This window comes from Homarus americanus, unplaced genomic scaffold, assembly GCF_018991925.1.
Source record: "Homarus americanus isolate GMGI-L3 unplaced genomic scaffold, GMGI_Hamer_2.0 scaffold53233, whole genome shotgun sequence".
Taxonomy (NCBI): Eukaryota; Metazoa; Arthropoda; class Malacostraca; order Decapoda; family Nephropidae; genus Homarus; species Homarus americanus.
The window spans coordinates 5711571-5729301 of record NW_024751660.1 but is presented as its reverse complement, the minus strand read 5'-3'; the positions used below and the strand labels follow the sequence as shown (position 1 = coordinate 5729301).

The 17731-nt window shown below is 36.6% G+C and overlaps 1 protein-coding gene across 1 annotated transcript; it reads right to left on the bottom strand.

Annotated features, from left to right (window-relative positions):
- Positions 1–1130: 1130 nt before the first annotated feature.
- Positions 1131–16443, bottom strand: LOC121854790 (DNA-directed RNA polymerase III subunit RPC8-like). Its single transcript, XM_042349572.1, has 7 exons — positions 16268–16443; positions 11135–11257; positions 8183–8366; positions 7831–7968; positions 6011–6135; positions 5683–5854; positions 1131–4143 (listed from the first exon to the last, which is right to left on the bottom strand). The coding sequence occupies exons 2-6, from the start codon at positions 11243–11245 to the stop codon at positions 5744–5746; spliced, it is 669 nt and encodes a 222-aa protein (XP_042205506.1). The 5' UTR covers positions 11246–11257; positions 16268–16443; the 3' UTR covers positions 1131–4143; positions 5683–5743.
- Between the last annotated feature and the right edge of the window lie 1288 nt (positions 16444–17731).

The window sequence follows — 17731 nt, the reverse complement described above, 5'->3', positions numbered from 1 at the left end:
AGGTACGTAAGGTTAGTACAGGAGGTGACATTTGCTAGGGACACACTGGATAACACCCCTCACATGTGTCTGGGCCAGGGTTCAATCCCTTGTAGTAGTAAACACATAATTTATGTATCAGAATAAAAAAAAAGGAATTTATTATAAAAATATGCTAAAGCAACTTGTTGTTTAAGAAGTAGTACACTTGTAGAACTACATACTGTAAGCAGTACAGTTACTCACTATTTGAGGCTTATGTCACACACACACACGAAGACATTACTGTATGGGTTGAACATGGTAGGTTGATGTGAAGAGAGGGTGGAGTCCATTTGGTCATCATCTAAGGGTGACTGCATCGCATCACATGGAGATGAGGGCTGCTCCACTGGGTTACAAGAGACAATGGTGAGCATCAGTAGGCTATCATGGGTGCTGGCATGGCAAGCAACAGTCAGGGAGTAGACTGGTGAAATTGCAAGTGTTGAGGCCATTTTGATGTTGGTGAGGAAACTTTTAAAAACTGAGTTAAAGTAGACAGCCTTGGATGTTCTGCTACTCTCTGTAGACATCCTCATCATTAAACAAGATACCCCAGTAGATGAAAGCCCACCCGCACTGTAAACTTTACTTTGTAACATCAATTCTTGGGTCAGCTGGTAAGTGAGCAAATATAAACCTCTCACCCCACACTGAGTTATGTTGATACTTACAACATAAACAAACAAACACTCTGCATGGTGTGTATTGTGGAGGACTCCAAAACATGAATTCAGATTCAAGAAGATGGCAGTAAACTTTTTTCCATCTGAGAAACCTCCTGAATATTTCAACACCTCTGGAAAGTTGTGATACCTTGTACTGTATTATCAATTTTGAGGCCTGAATTCTTTTCCAAGACAATGCCAAACTCCAACTTAGTCAACCAATACTCTTGCGACTCTCAATCAGACCTAATCTTCCACCTGATGAGAAATATTAATACAGTATTAGGTCTTGCTGTATATGCCACTCATGAAGGACTATAAGTAATGTGTAGAGAGAAAATGTACAGTGTAGAGGAAAAACTTGAACATATCCAGGGCTGCCAGATATCAATGTAGTACTATATTCATTAGGTCAAAATAAAAAAAATAAATAAAACAACCTTTGTATTTTATGTATGTATTAGACAATAAGCTTGTATGAATACTATACACATTAATTAATATCACAGTTTCCATATAAAATCTCCACCAATTACATTAACAATCCTAACTTAAATGGTAAATATAATATTCAAGTGAACATAACCATACAGAAGATTAAAATGAGATTATAACAAAAAAAAAAATGTCTTAAAAAACCTTAGAGTGTAGGGACCAAAAGCCTGATGGAGTTTTGAGTTTTCTGGACATAACGTATTTCTGTTGAAGTTCCTGAGGTGAATTATGATTAATTGGTAGTCAACAGCTATTATGCAGAAATTTCTTACATAAATCATTCAGAGTACTATATTAGTTACTTACAAACAGCAGGTCACTAGTACACCAGAATGATGAAGACCAAGTAAAACTGAAAATAATATGAAATATGGCACACTAAATGTCAAAAAGTCCTGTAAACAAGGCAAGTGCAAATAATTTATGATGACTAACAAAACAGACCAAACCAAACCTAGCGGTCTTATAATACACAGAATTAAGCTAAGTGGGTTTGACATGCAAGTCTTCACCCAGTATTAACCTAATTCACTAATGGTTATGTTTACAGGCACATGGCAACTAGTATGCTTATTTTTACCTTATTTGTTTGTTTATTTACACAATTATATTTTCTAACAAAGAAATTTGTGGTTTGTAAGTAGTAATAAACAGTTTGAGTTCTTATTGTAAGGAAATACTACTGGCTAAAGCAGCTTCACTGCCTCGGCCAGATGTACAGTCAACAACAGATATGACAGATATGATTAAAGCAGACAGATCTGGGGGGAGGGGGGGACCCTGGGGCTGGATCCACCTTTTCATCAAAAAATTTTGATACTTTTTCTTTAAAGCAGTACATATTGTACTCAGAACTTTTTGTATAGTAAAAAGTAATTACAATTAACCTCAGAATATCTCCTAATATTAAGTGAACATGGTTTCAAAATGGCCTCAAAATGCACATATTATTGTGTGGGCTCACTGTGCTCGCCCCCACCTGCGACTTCTTGAACTCCCATCTTTTAATTTTCTTAGATCCGCCCCTGTAAAGTGGCTATTTATTTAAAATTTATGATCTTGGATTACCTGTATTCTTAGGTAATCTCCAATAATAAAAAATATTAAATACTAGCCACATACTAGCCACTTAAAGCATATCTATCAACTATTCCCCATACAGTATTACCAAATCAACTGTCTCATACCATGCAGGTTAGCTCAAAATGTACTTTTACTGATGACTTTACATAAAGTTACAAGACAGGTCAACTTTTCTATATACCTACTATGCTAATTTTTCTTTGACCGTTAATCTATTTAGTCATTTTATTATTAGGGCAAAAATACAAGCGAATTTCATATTCATACTTCCCTTCCTAATGTGATATTTAGTAGCAACCTACAATACACAAATAAAATGGCTTGACCAAGGAATTAGTAGACATCTCTGTTTTACAACTAAACTGTGAAAATTTGACAAGTCAGTGTTCAGTACCGCTAGGATGACCAAAAACTGTGGATAACTGAACCAAAAACTGTGGATTACTGACATTAAGTGCCATTCACAATGTAAATAATTTAGCCCATACAAATTACATATGATACACAAAAAGTTCTCTGTGGTATCCTTACAATCACTGTGTAAAACCAAATAGTTTTAATAACTTTGCTGGAGTCAAACCTTTTACATAACTTTACAGTAAAGATAATCATTATATATTTGCTTTTAATACAATTGTACGACCTGCTTGAGAATGCTGACATTACCATTAAATTCATAATTACCAGGAACATTACTTTTGAGTAAACATCCCAATTACACTCACTAAAATTTCCTGATGTACAAATGCTGTAAAAAATTTCCCATATAATATAACCACCAATGACCCAAACAACCTACTTCAAGTAACTTTGAGCATTGACAAGGGATCATCTTATTGAAGCAATTAACTTCAAAGTAATAAACTCAACATCTAAGTATACTGTATTACATATCATATTTCAATTCAAATTTCTGGAGCTCTAAACAGTGCAAAGACAATAAACTTATAGTACAGTATATTATTTACACTATTAACACATCACAATCCTTTAAACACATCAGCATCATTGTCTCCCTTACTTATCCATATTGTTCAATTAATAAAAGTTTCAATTAAAACCTCTAAGAAAACTATAACAAAATTAAGCTCCTCAAATCCTATACCAACCAAAACCCAAATGGTCGTCTCCACAAGCCACAGAGAATTTAACTAACGGAGGAAACTTTTACAGTACTGTATGGAGAAAAAGTGAGAGAGAGAAATTAAGTGGATAAGGAAAGTACACAAAACATAATGATCACTCAGGAAGCAAGAGTGAAGAAAGTGACTTTTTTTCTAGAGTTGGAGAATTCCTCTGAGGATAAAAGGCAAATACTAAGACAAGGTAAATAAAGAAAAACCCATATCTGAATCCATAGCAGTACAGGAAGATATAACAAAAGCAAACATAAAAGATGTGGGATATTAATTATACAGTAGACAAGTGATGGTCAACTTCAGAAGCAGAGGTGATCACCCTTAGAGATGAGGCTGGTGGTTATATAGAAGACCAGCAGCAAATGAACGAGGAAACACACCAATAAAAAACCTGAGCAATAATTAATTGGATGATGAATAAGATAAAAGGTAATGAAAATTAAAAAGTTTACTGCATCTAAGAGATCAAGGAAAATATAGTAGAACAACAAAAAATTATGTTGAAGAACAAAATACAACAGAAGAGAAGAAATGACCAAGGAATCAGACAGTGAACAATACAGTAAAAGTTCCTCTGCTTCTATGGACAGTGTGGCAGAAACAACAATAGATGATATTCAAAGCACTCGCCCCGAGAGGCAGCAGAAGAAACAATTCCGATGACAGCACGACCATTCACCTCAGTAGCAGCAGTAACCAAGGTGCACCAAGGAGGAGTAGTGCAGCCACAACCTTTTCTGTAAAGAGGAGAAGAAGAAGTAAAGCATAAAATACTGGTGAATGTAAATATGTACCAGCATCATTTTGGGAACCTGAAAAAAGAGGATGAGAGTAAAGTTTGAGATAGCAAGATGAAAGTTTTAGGCAAACAGCCTGATTCAGCTCAATAGGAAGATAGTACAAACTCAGGTGACAATACAAAATTTGATAGAAAGCAGACATACAGAAACAGCAGGAACCTTGTGCCTCTGATAATAAAAAGTGGTATAAATAAAGCAACAGAAAGATATAGGGTACATATAAATGAGAGGATTAGTAAATTTACAACAGAGAAAGATCAACTGCAGAGCTGAAAGAAAAAGACAGTTTGACCAAAGGACTGGCCAGGACCAATAGAATTCACAACTACAAGAGAATATCTAGGAAAGCTTTTCTTTGTATAGACACAGAGAAGCCATAAGGTAGTGCAGTTGGCAACAAAAAAGTTAAGAGGTCAAAGAGTGTCTTGTTTGAGTGGGTATGAGGACTGAAGAACTCCTGTGAGAGTAAATAACAAGGAAAGTGAGGAATCTTAGGTGAAAGGAAGGGCCCACCAAAAGTTTGTCTCGAGTCTTCTTCTGTTTATCATTGTGTTAGAGATACAACCATGAGAATTTAGGACTGGTCTGGCCTCGGAGTTAAGTTGCTAATAGCAGATGATGTTGGTTGTGGAGAACTTTAAAGAAATGGAATAAAAAGGTATGAGTGAATTTTTTACTATAAGTTAATGAATTCTATTACCCAGGTGACATTGTCAGTGCTGGTGGGGGTACTCAGTTGCAAGTGAGAAGTGGCCAGAGAATGTTTAAGGAGCTATTATATTTATTGATGACAAGAGGACTTTCTCTTTGTGTGAAAGGAAAGATGTCTACAACTAGTGAGAGAAGTATGATATGGCAGTGAAAGAGGGTATGCACTATGCAGGCTTGAACAAACTGAAATGAAAATGATGAGATGGATGTGTAATGACACTGAAAGATAGAAAACTGTTCAGAGCTAAGACAGAGGCTGGGTAGTAAGAGTATTGGCAAAGTTCTGTTTAGAGGTAAGCCGAGATGGTTTAAGTATGTGGAAAGAATGTAGAAAACTAACTGGGTCACAAGATGCACGCGTTTGAGTGTGGAGTGGAGATGACCTAGGGGTAGGCCAAGAATGAAATGGGGAGAGGTTGGTCAGAAATTACCTGAGAGACAAGAACCTGACAAGAGAGGTTACAAGAGACCATGCAACAAGGCGAGCTGCCTTCAGGCAATCACAACTAGCCAACATGAGTATGGATAAAGGCGATAAAATGATGTTGACAATGATGATGGATAAGATTATGAATGTTTCTATAGGCTAAAGAGTTCAAACAGGTTGTACTGTATTGAAAATCTAATGAAATCCATTTTACATACTCAGATCTTTAGCCTCAAGCTGAATATGTTAAGATTGGGCATAATTAAATTTTTTTACTTCATTTGAAACAAATAAATTACAAAGAAATAATGTCAACCACAATACAAAACCCAACTTACAGTATATGTACAAAGCTCAGCATTCCAAATTATATTAACAGGCTGTGTTTTGTTACCAAGGTCATACAGCCTCTTCTAACTCTTCTTCCTCTTCCTCCCCCTCATTATCCCCGCCTCCAATACTGCTGGTCCACCATGACACTAAGCCCAGGCCTTGGTCATTTATTGCACCCTGTTAAATATGAAGATTACAAATAAAATTTATGAGAAAAATTACAGCTGCACAAAACATTATTTACGAGTCAAATATACTATAATATTCTGAACTAAACACACCTTTGTTGCCAGAAATATTTCAATAAGTAATGTATGAAACTTTTTCACTTACATACACAATATAAGGTATTTTGCCCTCTTTTCTGTCTGCCACAACATCTCCCTCTATCAGGTTTGGTCCAGCTGGTGTGGTATCGGTGAACTGCTCCGCAACAACTTTAAATCGGATTGTCTCCCCTGAAATACATTGGTAGACAGATAAGATATTTATTCTGTAAAATCATCACAAAATTATACAATTAGTTTGGCATCTATATAGACAATGCAAGTAGACAGTTCAACCTGCATATAGACAACTGAAGATACAGCATACAATGTACTGTACACAGAGCATGCAGGTATACAATCTCCAATGTGCCTAGACAGTGTGTGAGTAGCTATACAGTAAAAGCAATGGTAAACAGTAAAGCAATTTTTACAAGAACAACTAACAAAGTTGGACTACAGTATTTGAGGTTTAATTATAGTTACAGCAGTTAAGGCCAATGAATGACAGCAGAAGGCATATGACTGAAGATAATTACACTGCATACAGTAAGTCCTCGCTTAACGTCGTGGTTACGTTCCTGAAAAGGCGACATTATACGAAACAACGTTAAGCGAATCAATTTTCCCCATAATAAATAGATAAAATACGGAAGTTACGTTCCTGAGCCTTCCTTTGCCTCATGAAATACATTACATATACAGAAATTCAATGGCATTTTTTATAGAAAATAGTATATAAATAAAACTAAATCATTCTGTATTGGTACTCAATGATGGGCGGAGGTGATGGAGCGAGTGTGTGGTGGGTAGTGGAGCGGAGGAGGCGAATGGAAGGAGGCGGATGGCAGGAGGAGGCGGATGGCAGGAGGAGGTGAATGGAAGGAGGTGGAGAAGGAGGAGGGGGAGGAGGAGGAGGAGGGTGGTGAGTCACTGAGACTCAGCGGCTGCCTCCTCCTCCCGAGAGTGAGTAGCGCGCCAAGACGAGAGAGGGTGATCCGCAGTAAAAAGTAATCCGTGACGACGCAAAAACGACGTTAAATTGAGTCATCGGGACGTTATCCAAATTATTTGTATCTTAGGAGTAACAATGTTGTACCGAAAAAACGTTAATCGGGGACTTATCCATCCACCACTGATCAAAAGGTTGATTTAGGAAAAATATCCTTTGTACAACTGTTGCATTCATTATTTTTCCTGCTTGCATTTGAACAATTATACTGGATTCTGTAAGTCCCCAGGCAGCCTTCCATGAGCATCATGTACTTGTGACAAGACACATACCGTTATTACCCCAAGTGTGATGTGAGCCTCTCTTTAGGCAAGTGCTTCCAAGGTTTCAACACTGAAAAAGTATTGATATGATTGCCCAATACTGTATACACTAGATGTGGCTAGTGGGAGCTTTACCATATTATCTGTAAGACCTTTAAATGTCGTATTTACATTTCGTTTTAATAAATCACCAAAATCCATCATTTGGACGGTCACCCTCAAATTTTCCTGTGATCGTCATGGAAGAGTTATTATAACAAACTTAAAAAAAAATACATACATACATACATAAATACCGGTATATATATATATATATATATATATATATATATATATATATATATATATATATATATATATATATATATATATATATATATATATATATATATATATATATATATATATATATATATATAAATTCAATAAAGATACATACTGTACAGTATTTCAGATACTAATGGCCTTCATACTTTAAAAGTTTCAAGAAATATTCAACATAATTTTGAAAAAATCTTAACTTAGGTACTGTAATTTAATTCCAAATATCCCATTTATAGTCAAGTTGGGACTTATTTGATTACCTTCAACAGTTTGCCAGCTAATACTCACCAATATCCATGAAGAGGTGATGGGTGTCATCATCAGTCTGGTAATCCCATACCCAAGTGCGGTCCGTTTCATCATAGTGGGAGTTAGTCATCATGGAGTCCCGTCGAATGTATACATCATCATAGAAACCAAGACTCACTATAGGGAGGAAAGGAAAATTTATGGTAATCATGATACAGTGAATAACCACCGACTTACATGATGAGTGTGTGTCTATTCAGCATCAGCTACATAGGTATATCATTAAAAGTGTACAGTAATAAGAAATGTTTCTGTGCCCCTTGATCAGTCCCACACACAAATAAAACAACAATAGAGGTATCAGTAAACTATCAACAAAGGTTCCACCTACCTTGCATTCCATCAGCATCTGCTGACTTGATGACTCCTTCCAGAATTTCTTCCATAAAAGGTCTGAACACCACATATCTGAAGGTGGCCCGGGTGTGTGAGGCGCCATCTCCGGGGAATATGTACGAGTCTCCCAAAGACGTCACATCAAACAACGCTATACACAGCCCGACATTAAGCACCACCTGAAAGGGTTAAATCATTTTAGGCATGAATAAATAAAAGTACTATATCATAGGAAGTACAGGTACTAGTACTGTACAACAAACTACTATACAAGACACAAGTCCAGGTAATTAACACCAGAATGAACATTACATCATCATCATCTTTTATGACCATTTTCAACACTTTTGTGAGTTAGCTGTGATTACCTAACAGTGCGATGACCCAGTTGCCATCAGGCTAATGTGAAATAAGTTTAACGGCTTGATGTCCTTCCTATCATCAACCTACTTTTACTGAGTGGGAACTGGGCTGTATGTGTAGGGCTTCCAAGTGCCCATCTTAACTGGAAAGGTCGGGTCACTACTTCCACCTACATTAAGCTCAGTAGTGAGGCTGTTGTCTTGGTGAGGTATGACAAATCACAGTGCAATGGAAGCAATAATTTCAAACTCTATTTTTAATCACCTGGAGAAGCACAAGTTGATCAATGATTCCCAACATGGCTTCACAAACGGGCATTCATGTATAACTAATCTATTACATTCTTTTAAGCTGTTTTCAAATCAGTGGACGAGGGGCACGACTATGATGTGGTACATCTTGTCTTTAGCAAAGCCTTTGACAGAGTCCCCCACGAAAGACTAAAAAGAAAAGTGGAGACTCATGGCATTGGAAGATATTCTAAAATGGATTAGTGTGTGGTTACAGGACAGGAAACAGCGAGTGAGCATTAACGGCACTAAATCCGATTGGAGTAATGTCACTAGTGGAGTACCCCAAGGCTCAGTACAGGTTGACAACCCTTTAACCGAAATTCCGAAAACCGAAAAGCTCTGAAAACCAAAAGTTTTTTTTGTGGAGCATTTTTTTTTCTTTTCTTTTTCAGGTATTAGCCCACCCGGGCACAGGTCACTGACCCACATCGGGGCCTAGGGGGCAAAAATGTAATAATAATAATAATAATAATAATAATAATAATAATAATAATAATAATAATAATAATAACAATAATAATAATAACAATAATAATAATAATGATAATGATAATAATAATTATTCATAGTAAATACATTTTTAATATAAAATACACAAAAATAAAATAAGAATGACAACAACATTAATAATAATAATAATAATAATAATAATAATAATAATAATAATAAAGAAATACAAGAATGAAAAAAAAGATCAAAAGTGAGAAACACGACCTAGACCTATGAATTATTATTATTATTATGTGTGTGTGTGTGTTATTGTGTGTGTGTGTGTATGTATTATTTTTTAGGCTAATGTGGATCAGTGACCTGTGCCCGGTGGTCTGATTCCTGTGTGTATAAAAAAAAAAAAAAAAAAATGAAATCCGAAAAATTCCGAAAACCGAAATGTATCTGGTCCCAAGGATTTCGGATAAGGGATTGTCAACCTGTACTTGGACCATTATTATTTATTATATACATAAACGACGTAGATATCGGCGTAGACAGCATCATAAGTAAATTTGCTGATGACACTGAAATAGGTCGTGTAATTAAATCTGACGAGGAATCCGCAAAACTACAGGAAGATCTAAACAATTTTTTGAATGGTCTGAAAAATGGCAGATGAAATTCAATGTGGACAAATGTAGAGTACTTAGTCCAGGAGATGTAAACAGAGAAACCAGATATCAGATGACAACAATGTTATTGAGAAATCCAAATGTGAGAATGATTTAGGAGTAATGATAAGTAGGAATCTTAAGCCAAGTAAACAATGTGTATTTGCTCGAAACATGTCTAATAAAGTACTTGGATTCATACAAAGGAGTGTTAGTTACAAGACTAGAGAGGTCATTCTAAAACTATATCTTGCGCTTGTGAGACCTCACTTGGATTACGCAGTTCAATTCTGGTCACTGTATTACAGAATGTACATAGAAACCCTAGAAAGAATTCAAAGGAGAATGACAAGACTAATCCCAGGCATTAGGAACCTTGAGTATAGAGACAGGTTAAAGCATCTTAATTTGCACTCCCTCGAGACGTAGAGTGAGGGGCGACATGATAGAGGTGTATAAATCGAAGTCAGGGCTAAACAAAGGGAACATTACAAAGGTACTCAAACTATCCAACCAGGAGCGAACTCGTAACAATGGTTTTAAATTAGACAAATTTAGATTTAGGCGCAAAATAGGTAAACACTGGTTTGGAAATAGAATAGTGGATGAGTGGAACAAGTTACCAAACATCATTAACTCGAACACGCTGGATAGCTTCAAACAAAGTTTGGATGGATATATGAGCAATAGGGGTTGGGTGTAAATAGGACTGCCTAGTATGGGCCAACAGGCCCGCTGCAGTTTCCTCCATTCTTCTGTTCTTATGTTTCAGGATTTGCACATATCCATAAAAACAAATTTGAATTATGTAGAAAGTGTAATTGAATACAAATTAAAATAAAAATAGATAATCAAATTTCACCTGACAGCCATAAATCATTAACTAACCATCAATACATCTCTCAGTACAACTCACTGGTCAGTACAGTACCGTAACATCTGAATGTATGCCTGGTAATGGAGGCAGACTCAGTCACATGAGCTGCCGGTTTGGTAAAAAAATTGGTCGACCTCCCAGTGTACATAAACTGTTAGTCTTGTTAAAATCCCCACAACTTGGATGGGGGAAATCACGTCCCCCAGCCCTCAGTGCCGTCACAATGTGCACAATATAAGATTCGAAGCCTTAGCCTCCCTACTTTCATGAAGTGATTTGAAAAAGATTATTAAAAGGCATTGGTAGCTTACTTTGTTTGCAAGTTTCCGATTCAGTTCTTCTACCACAGCATCATTCAGTGTCTGGCCAAACAACCATGGTGGGATGCGTACCATGTGACGGATCTCAGCCAACTGAAACATTATCCTGTATGTCTGAAAGTGAAGCAAAATCAATTTATCAATAACCAAATATAAGAAGGGAAAAATCACTCAAAATCAACAATACTGTATACAGAACAATTTTTTAGGTTTCTTGGAGATGCAGGCTTTGATTGCAGGCTAAAAGCACATGTTGAGTAAGATTTAGGTACTTTGAACAATAGGCTACCTTTTCTATGTCCAGAAAAAATCTGCAAACAACATACTTTTCTTGTGGAGAAAGGATTTAAAGGTGTCCAAAGTCACCCAGAGATTGGGGTGACTTTGGACAGCCCCTACTACAAGTGTTAATCCAATGGCTGTGGTGGTTAGAGCCTCCCTGGGCATTCTGGGGTGACTTTGGACATCAATGTACTTGGAAAAAAAATTGGCAAGAACTGCACCAATATCTCTACCCAGGCAATAAGGAGGAAGAGCAAATACTTTTAGAAATGGTTGTATTTCATAAAATTAACAAGCAATCTGGTTGTATTAGGGGTTCATATACAGGTATAAAGATTATGCATTAGTATAAGCAGCACAGCAAAAGTAATCATAACAGACCACAAAGAAAAAATGTGGCAAGGCTGTAAATAAGTACTGTACTATTTTTAAGGTATTTTTGGGTAGAAAATATATGTTTACCTGCATTATACTCCTTGATGACTCTATATGTACAGCTCTACTTTGAGCATGACTGCATAAAAATATAAAAGAAAATGGAATTATCTCAATGCATTAACCTAACCTAACCCAAGTCAACCCGGTATGTCCAAAGTCACCCCACTTTGATAATGATTTTTACATTTCTACATTCAAGTGACATTTTCAGGTATTTAAAATTCATCAAGAGCCACTCATTGTTTCTAAACTTTGTAGATACAGATTTTCCTAATATTTTTCACTAATTATGTTCCTCTATTTATTTTGACATGTTTGCAGCAGAGAAAGTTTGTCAATATGTTTTTTTATTAATTGCCTTTGAATATTGACTTCCATTTATTGCATAAACATTTTCTAGTAGCTTAAGAAACAACATATAAAAATACATAGTTTTAGCAACATTTTGGTACCAAACATGCTCTGCTTGGTGTACCGTAACTGTTTATGAGCTGTCACCTCTGCAACTTTTTTTCATACTTTTGTACAAACTCACCCCATGTCCCTGATAAACACTAAAGTTATAATTCAGTCACTAGCCTCAGTAAGGACCAAAACTTTTCTCAATCTTCCCACTGGTCACACAAGGACACAACTCAACAAGAAAGGACTGGAATGGTCAAGAGAATCATGTCATAGCAAAAAGAGTGAACTGCAACTGACTTTCCTTTCCAGAAAAACCTACCTAATCAAACACAATGAAACCTACCCTAAAATAATAATAATATAGAGTACTTCTATCATAGGGTAAGAAGGTTTTAATGGTTCATCTTATCTATGATAAATCACATGAATGTATAAATTACCAATAATAACAACACTTGGTCAAAATGTTACTGTGTACGGGAAGGATGATGGTACCAAACTAATAACTATACGGTATTAGGAAAATTGCAAAATCCCATTATTATTTGTCATTTGGGAAGATACTGTATTAATATTATATAAATGATGTCAATAATTTTTTTCTTACATTAATTGAGAAAAAATACTTTATCATCATTTATGCAAAAATTTCTTAAGCCAATACAGTTGTTTCTTAGTGAATATAAACATAATTTTTTTATAAATGTCGATGAAACGTTTGGAATTCTCTGGCTCATGTGAACCAGCAGACTGAAGCACAGCAACCAAGATGGTGTTCTCCTCGGGCAGGCAGCATGGAGCATCTATCTAGGAAAAAAACTACGGAAAACCATGATATGAATAGTGCAATTCTTCACCCGGTTTCCATTATTCTTGAAGTAAGAAATAAGTTAACTCTTGTAGATATTTTCCATGAGGTGGCTGGTTAACCTGGAACCTTGTCTCTAACTATGAAGCAAAGGTGAACACCATCAGCCCATAGGTAAACTAACAAACAGCGAAGATAATAGTATAAAACTTATTATGTATCAAGTTAGGGCAAACATTTTTTTTGGAATGAGTTTTGAATTCATGCCAACAATGCATAACAGATATGCGACCAATTGCCCAAGCAGTGGTTTCGACCAACCACAGCTTTCAAGGTGAGCAATGTGTTTTTTCAATGGCATAGACAGGTTTAAGATATTTTTCTTCTATGAAATTTCCCTCGCAAATTACCTAACCTAACCTCCTAACCGAGGGCTTTGCCCTCCCCCCAATTCCCCGAGTATATTTAAGTAATTTATGAAGAAAACACCATAGAAGAAAAGTGTCTTAAAATTGCCTAAAACATCGGAAAAACACACTGCTCAACTTGAGAGCTGTGGTTGGTCAAAACTACAAATTAACCCTTTATCTTCTATGGACAAATTTTGTCAGATTGCTGCTACAGCTGGACCACTATTGCTGTTTTTCACTTAACAACTTGTGTATGGGTCCCCTCCAAGCTGAAAAAAATCGTTTGGTGTTAGCCAAATAAAATATCAAAAGAGGCATGAACGTAATCAAGGGGTTGACATTAATGTAGTGGATATTTTTCCGTGACCAACTAAGTTCTTACTAACGCTATTTTACCATAAGTGCGCTCTGATTGGCTAAGTACTTTCTGTTTAATATGACGGGGAGTCCGCCCCCCAGCTAGGAAGTTAGGTAAGGTTAGGTAGGTTTCTTTGGCTGGTTAGGTCAGGTCAGGTTCTATTAGGTTCTAGTAAATGTCACCTCTTTTATAATAATAAGAACACGTGGCAAAAATTAACAAAACCGAACAACTCCTGAGTCACGGTCACATATCGTTCCCACGTTGGTCGGTGGTAATGGACGATGGTAATTATTCATGACTAACCCGCGGCTGAAACTGATAGAAAACGATTTTAAAAACTCCAGATTTTCACTATTTTTTTATAGTGGACACTGTTGCAGTTTGTGCAAATGTGTTAAAAAATGGTTATTTCTAAAATAACCGTAACTTAACCTTTGTGGGTATGAAAAACAGACCTAACCTACCTCGCCAAACAAACCAACCTAACCTTACCTAACTTCCTTAAAGGACCCCCCCCCCGGTATATTTAACAGAAAGAACTTACTATAATATGGTGTAATTTGATGCTTTTTCTGGACATGAGATCAGGCGCTTATGCAGCCCAGGCAGTGTAGTGATTTATTGTGATGGCGGGAAATGTCAAGCCACAGCGTTGAGGAAGTGATGAACAAATTTCTTTCCGGTCTGAAAGTAGAGGGATTTCCGCAGTGTGGCCAGTCTCTATTTAAAGGAACAATGCCGTGGTCTTTGAGCAATTGAAGGGTCTCGTTGTTTGTCCCTAAATTCGCATATTAAGTCCATATAAGACCGGCGACAACCTCCACGCTGAAAATGAAACTGCAGCGAGCCAGGGGAAAAGCGCCGCAACATAGCAAGGCCTCATTACTGCTGGGAAGACAAATTAGTGCAAGCCTAGGCGCCTAATTATCTACAAAATAAAAAATTTGCACAAGAAATGATTACGGTATCAGAACTCACTGATGAAAATAAAGTAAGAAAATAAACAGTAATACAAATAACTCGTCCACGGGTTAGTCCTATATATTAACCTGGACGATTAACCAATTAGAGTGCACTCATGGTAAAATAGTGGGTATTTTTTTTACTTTACGACATAGCGCGCCCAAAAGTTATAAACTTCTGAAACATTTACAATTCCCTATTCTGAGCATTTTGAACGCACTTTATACCATTCGAAAATAGAAAATAGCGACATAATTGAATGTAATTGATTTTACGTACTGTTCAGTCCTTTTTTTTTAGCATATTCGCCACTTATCAGCTTACTAGCCGTTCGGGCGGTTTATACAGTGTTAGTACAGGAGGAAACTGGGGACTGGGAAACCTGTGGTGTTTGGTAGTGAGGGTCACACTGGATAACAGCCTTTTCACGTGTGTCCGGGCCGAGGATCTGTGAGGAGATGTTATCAACGTGAAACTGAATTAATTATGCATCACTCATGCGCAATATTGACTGACGTCGTCCAGTCGTGACCAATGATGTATCGATATCATCTCGTGATATTTTTCTTTTTTTACCAATCACATATGAATTTTTTAAAGGAAGCAGCCTGGGTACGGGTTTGAAATTCAATGGCCAGTCTGACAATGGCTGTGGTCGAGGTTGGTTGTCAATCATGCTCCTACAATTATTTTAAATTTATTACTGAGTTTTACGAGAAAGACGATCATTCTATCCAATTCTCACATATTCCTGGTTCTTCCACTTCTAACTAAGGTATTGTAGTTTCGGACATGGCAAGCCCCAAAGTTTTAAACTACTGAAACATTTAGGTTAGGTTAGGTTTTGTTAGGTTAGATGACTCGTTTTCTCCCCCACCCCAAAACCCAGATTTCCCAGGCTCTCCCCCATTATTGTTGGGGAGGGGGGGGGGAGGGGGCAAAAACGAGCAATTTCCGCCAAAAATGAAGGTCAGATTCGCTTAAAACACACCAAAATACACTGAAATAACATATTGGTCAACCTGTAGGGACTCATGTTCTAAAGTAAAAACTTACCAAATAATGTTAGTAGTAACTTAAGTCGGTACATCAAACTACTGACTTCACTACTTTACAACACTGACTCGTAAGAAATAGCAACTATAGAAACATTTTCTATAGAAGAAAACTTATTTCTTACCTCTTGAATGTAAATAAAACAGTGGAGGAATTGCAGCTTTCTAATTTTGTTTTTTCTACCAATAAAGTTTTCGTCCAGATGTTTACAGACGTGGACAAACTACCTAAGATAATTTGTTAACTAAGTAGCTAAGATTTACAGCATTATAATCCAATCACATTATATAGGCTGAAATATCAGTATCAGCCACATAAAGCACTGGAATAACAAAACACATGGTGTCCACATATGTATATACTGTAACCCAAACTAATGACCACACACAGGTTATACTCACTATCTATCAACAGGTTAATTGATAAGGTGTGACAGTGATGACAGTTCACACTTTGGTAATGGCTCCCAGCTGAGTAATCTGTGTAGCAACTTGCATCACATCCCTGTAGCTGCTGCCATGTGGTGCAAGTGATTGTTTACACACACACACACACACACTCACTCACACGCACACGCACACACACACACACGCCACCTGCCCACTGTGCTCTCAACTACATCATCCCTCCTGTTGGTTCCACAGTCACATGAGTTTATCTCTTATAATTAAAGCAAAAAAAATCCTACGCTTCCATATTGTAATAAAAGAAAGGCCTTCATTTAAACTTTCTTTATAAAATACCTATGAATATTAATTCTGTTTGTTTATCTAAAAACTGATATTTAATAAGGTGGCTCCTGAGAAAAGAGCTTTATCCTCATATTTTTAATGGTGTTGGAATAGCGTAGTTATTAAGCTATTTACACACTTAAAGACCTTAGTTGTTGAAGCTCAGTGAGGAATGAAGTGACTCGTGAACTTCTTCGGCTTGTATGATAAGATATTAAGATTCACCCAGCTCTATGGCACACACCTACTATCAACTTGCTTTTATTTTGAGCTATTAAATTATAAATCATACCATATAGACTCGTATTGTCTCATTTCATGTACCTTGTCATTACTAGTTACTTTCAGGTATTCCTTGACATGCAGTAGTATACCACCAGGGCTTTTACCTTTTCAGCATAGTAAAGTGACACCTTGTTAAATAAAATTCCCTCTGTGACACATCTTCTCGACCCCAGGAGTCAGGATTCGCTAATTCCGGTGATATCTGGTGGTTCTATGCTTGTTTGCATAATTATGAGCTGTATGTCATGTTCCTTAGCTCTTTGCCGGTTTTGTTGGTGAATTCTCATATCAGAGGTTATGTAGTCATTGTTCTGCTCTGTTACTCACTTGAGGTTCTGTCTTCAAGATATCCCACCTATGCTCTTGTTTAGGGATGGTGGTCCTCACTAGTTGTTTTCCACTATTTTAAATGTACAGAAAAAGAAAAATAAGATACTTTGGTCATATAATTAGGGACGAGGGATTTAATAACAAATATTAACAGGCAAAGTTGAGGGTAGGAGGGCCAAGGGAAGGCAGAGATGGGGATAGAAAAAATAAATTAAAAACTGGGTTGGTTAAAGTGTTTAATGATCAGGTAAAATAAGCAGGGGCTAATCTTCAGGTTAACTGTAAGTTAATATTAGGAAAAATTTCATATATATATTTAGTGTTGGCAGGTGAACATGTCTGGCAATGGTTGTCTTGTTGGCTTGGCTGCTCAAGATCTCTATAAGGTAATTCACTCTACAGTAGTGCAGTACTGTACAGGGCAAAGGCAAAAAGTAAAGTATAGGTAATTTGAGAAGATGGAAATAATTTTGAAAGATGGATTGCAGTATGAGTTTTTTCTCTTCCTCCTTCCCTTCA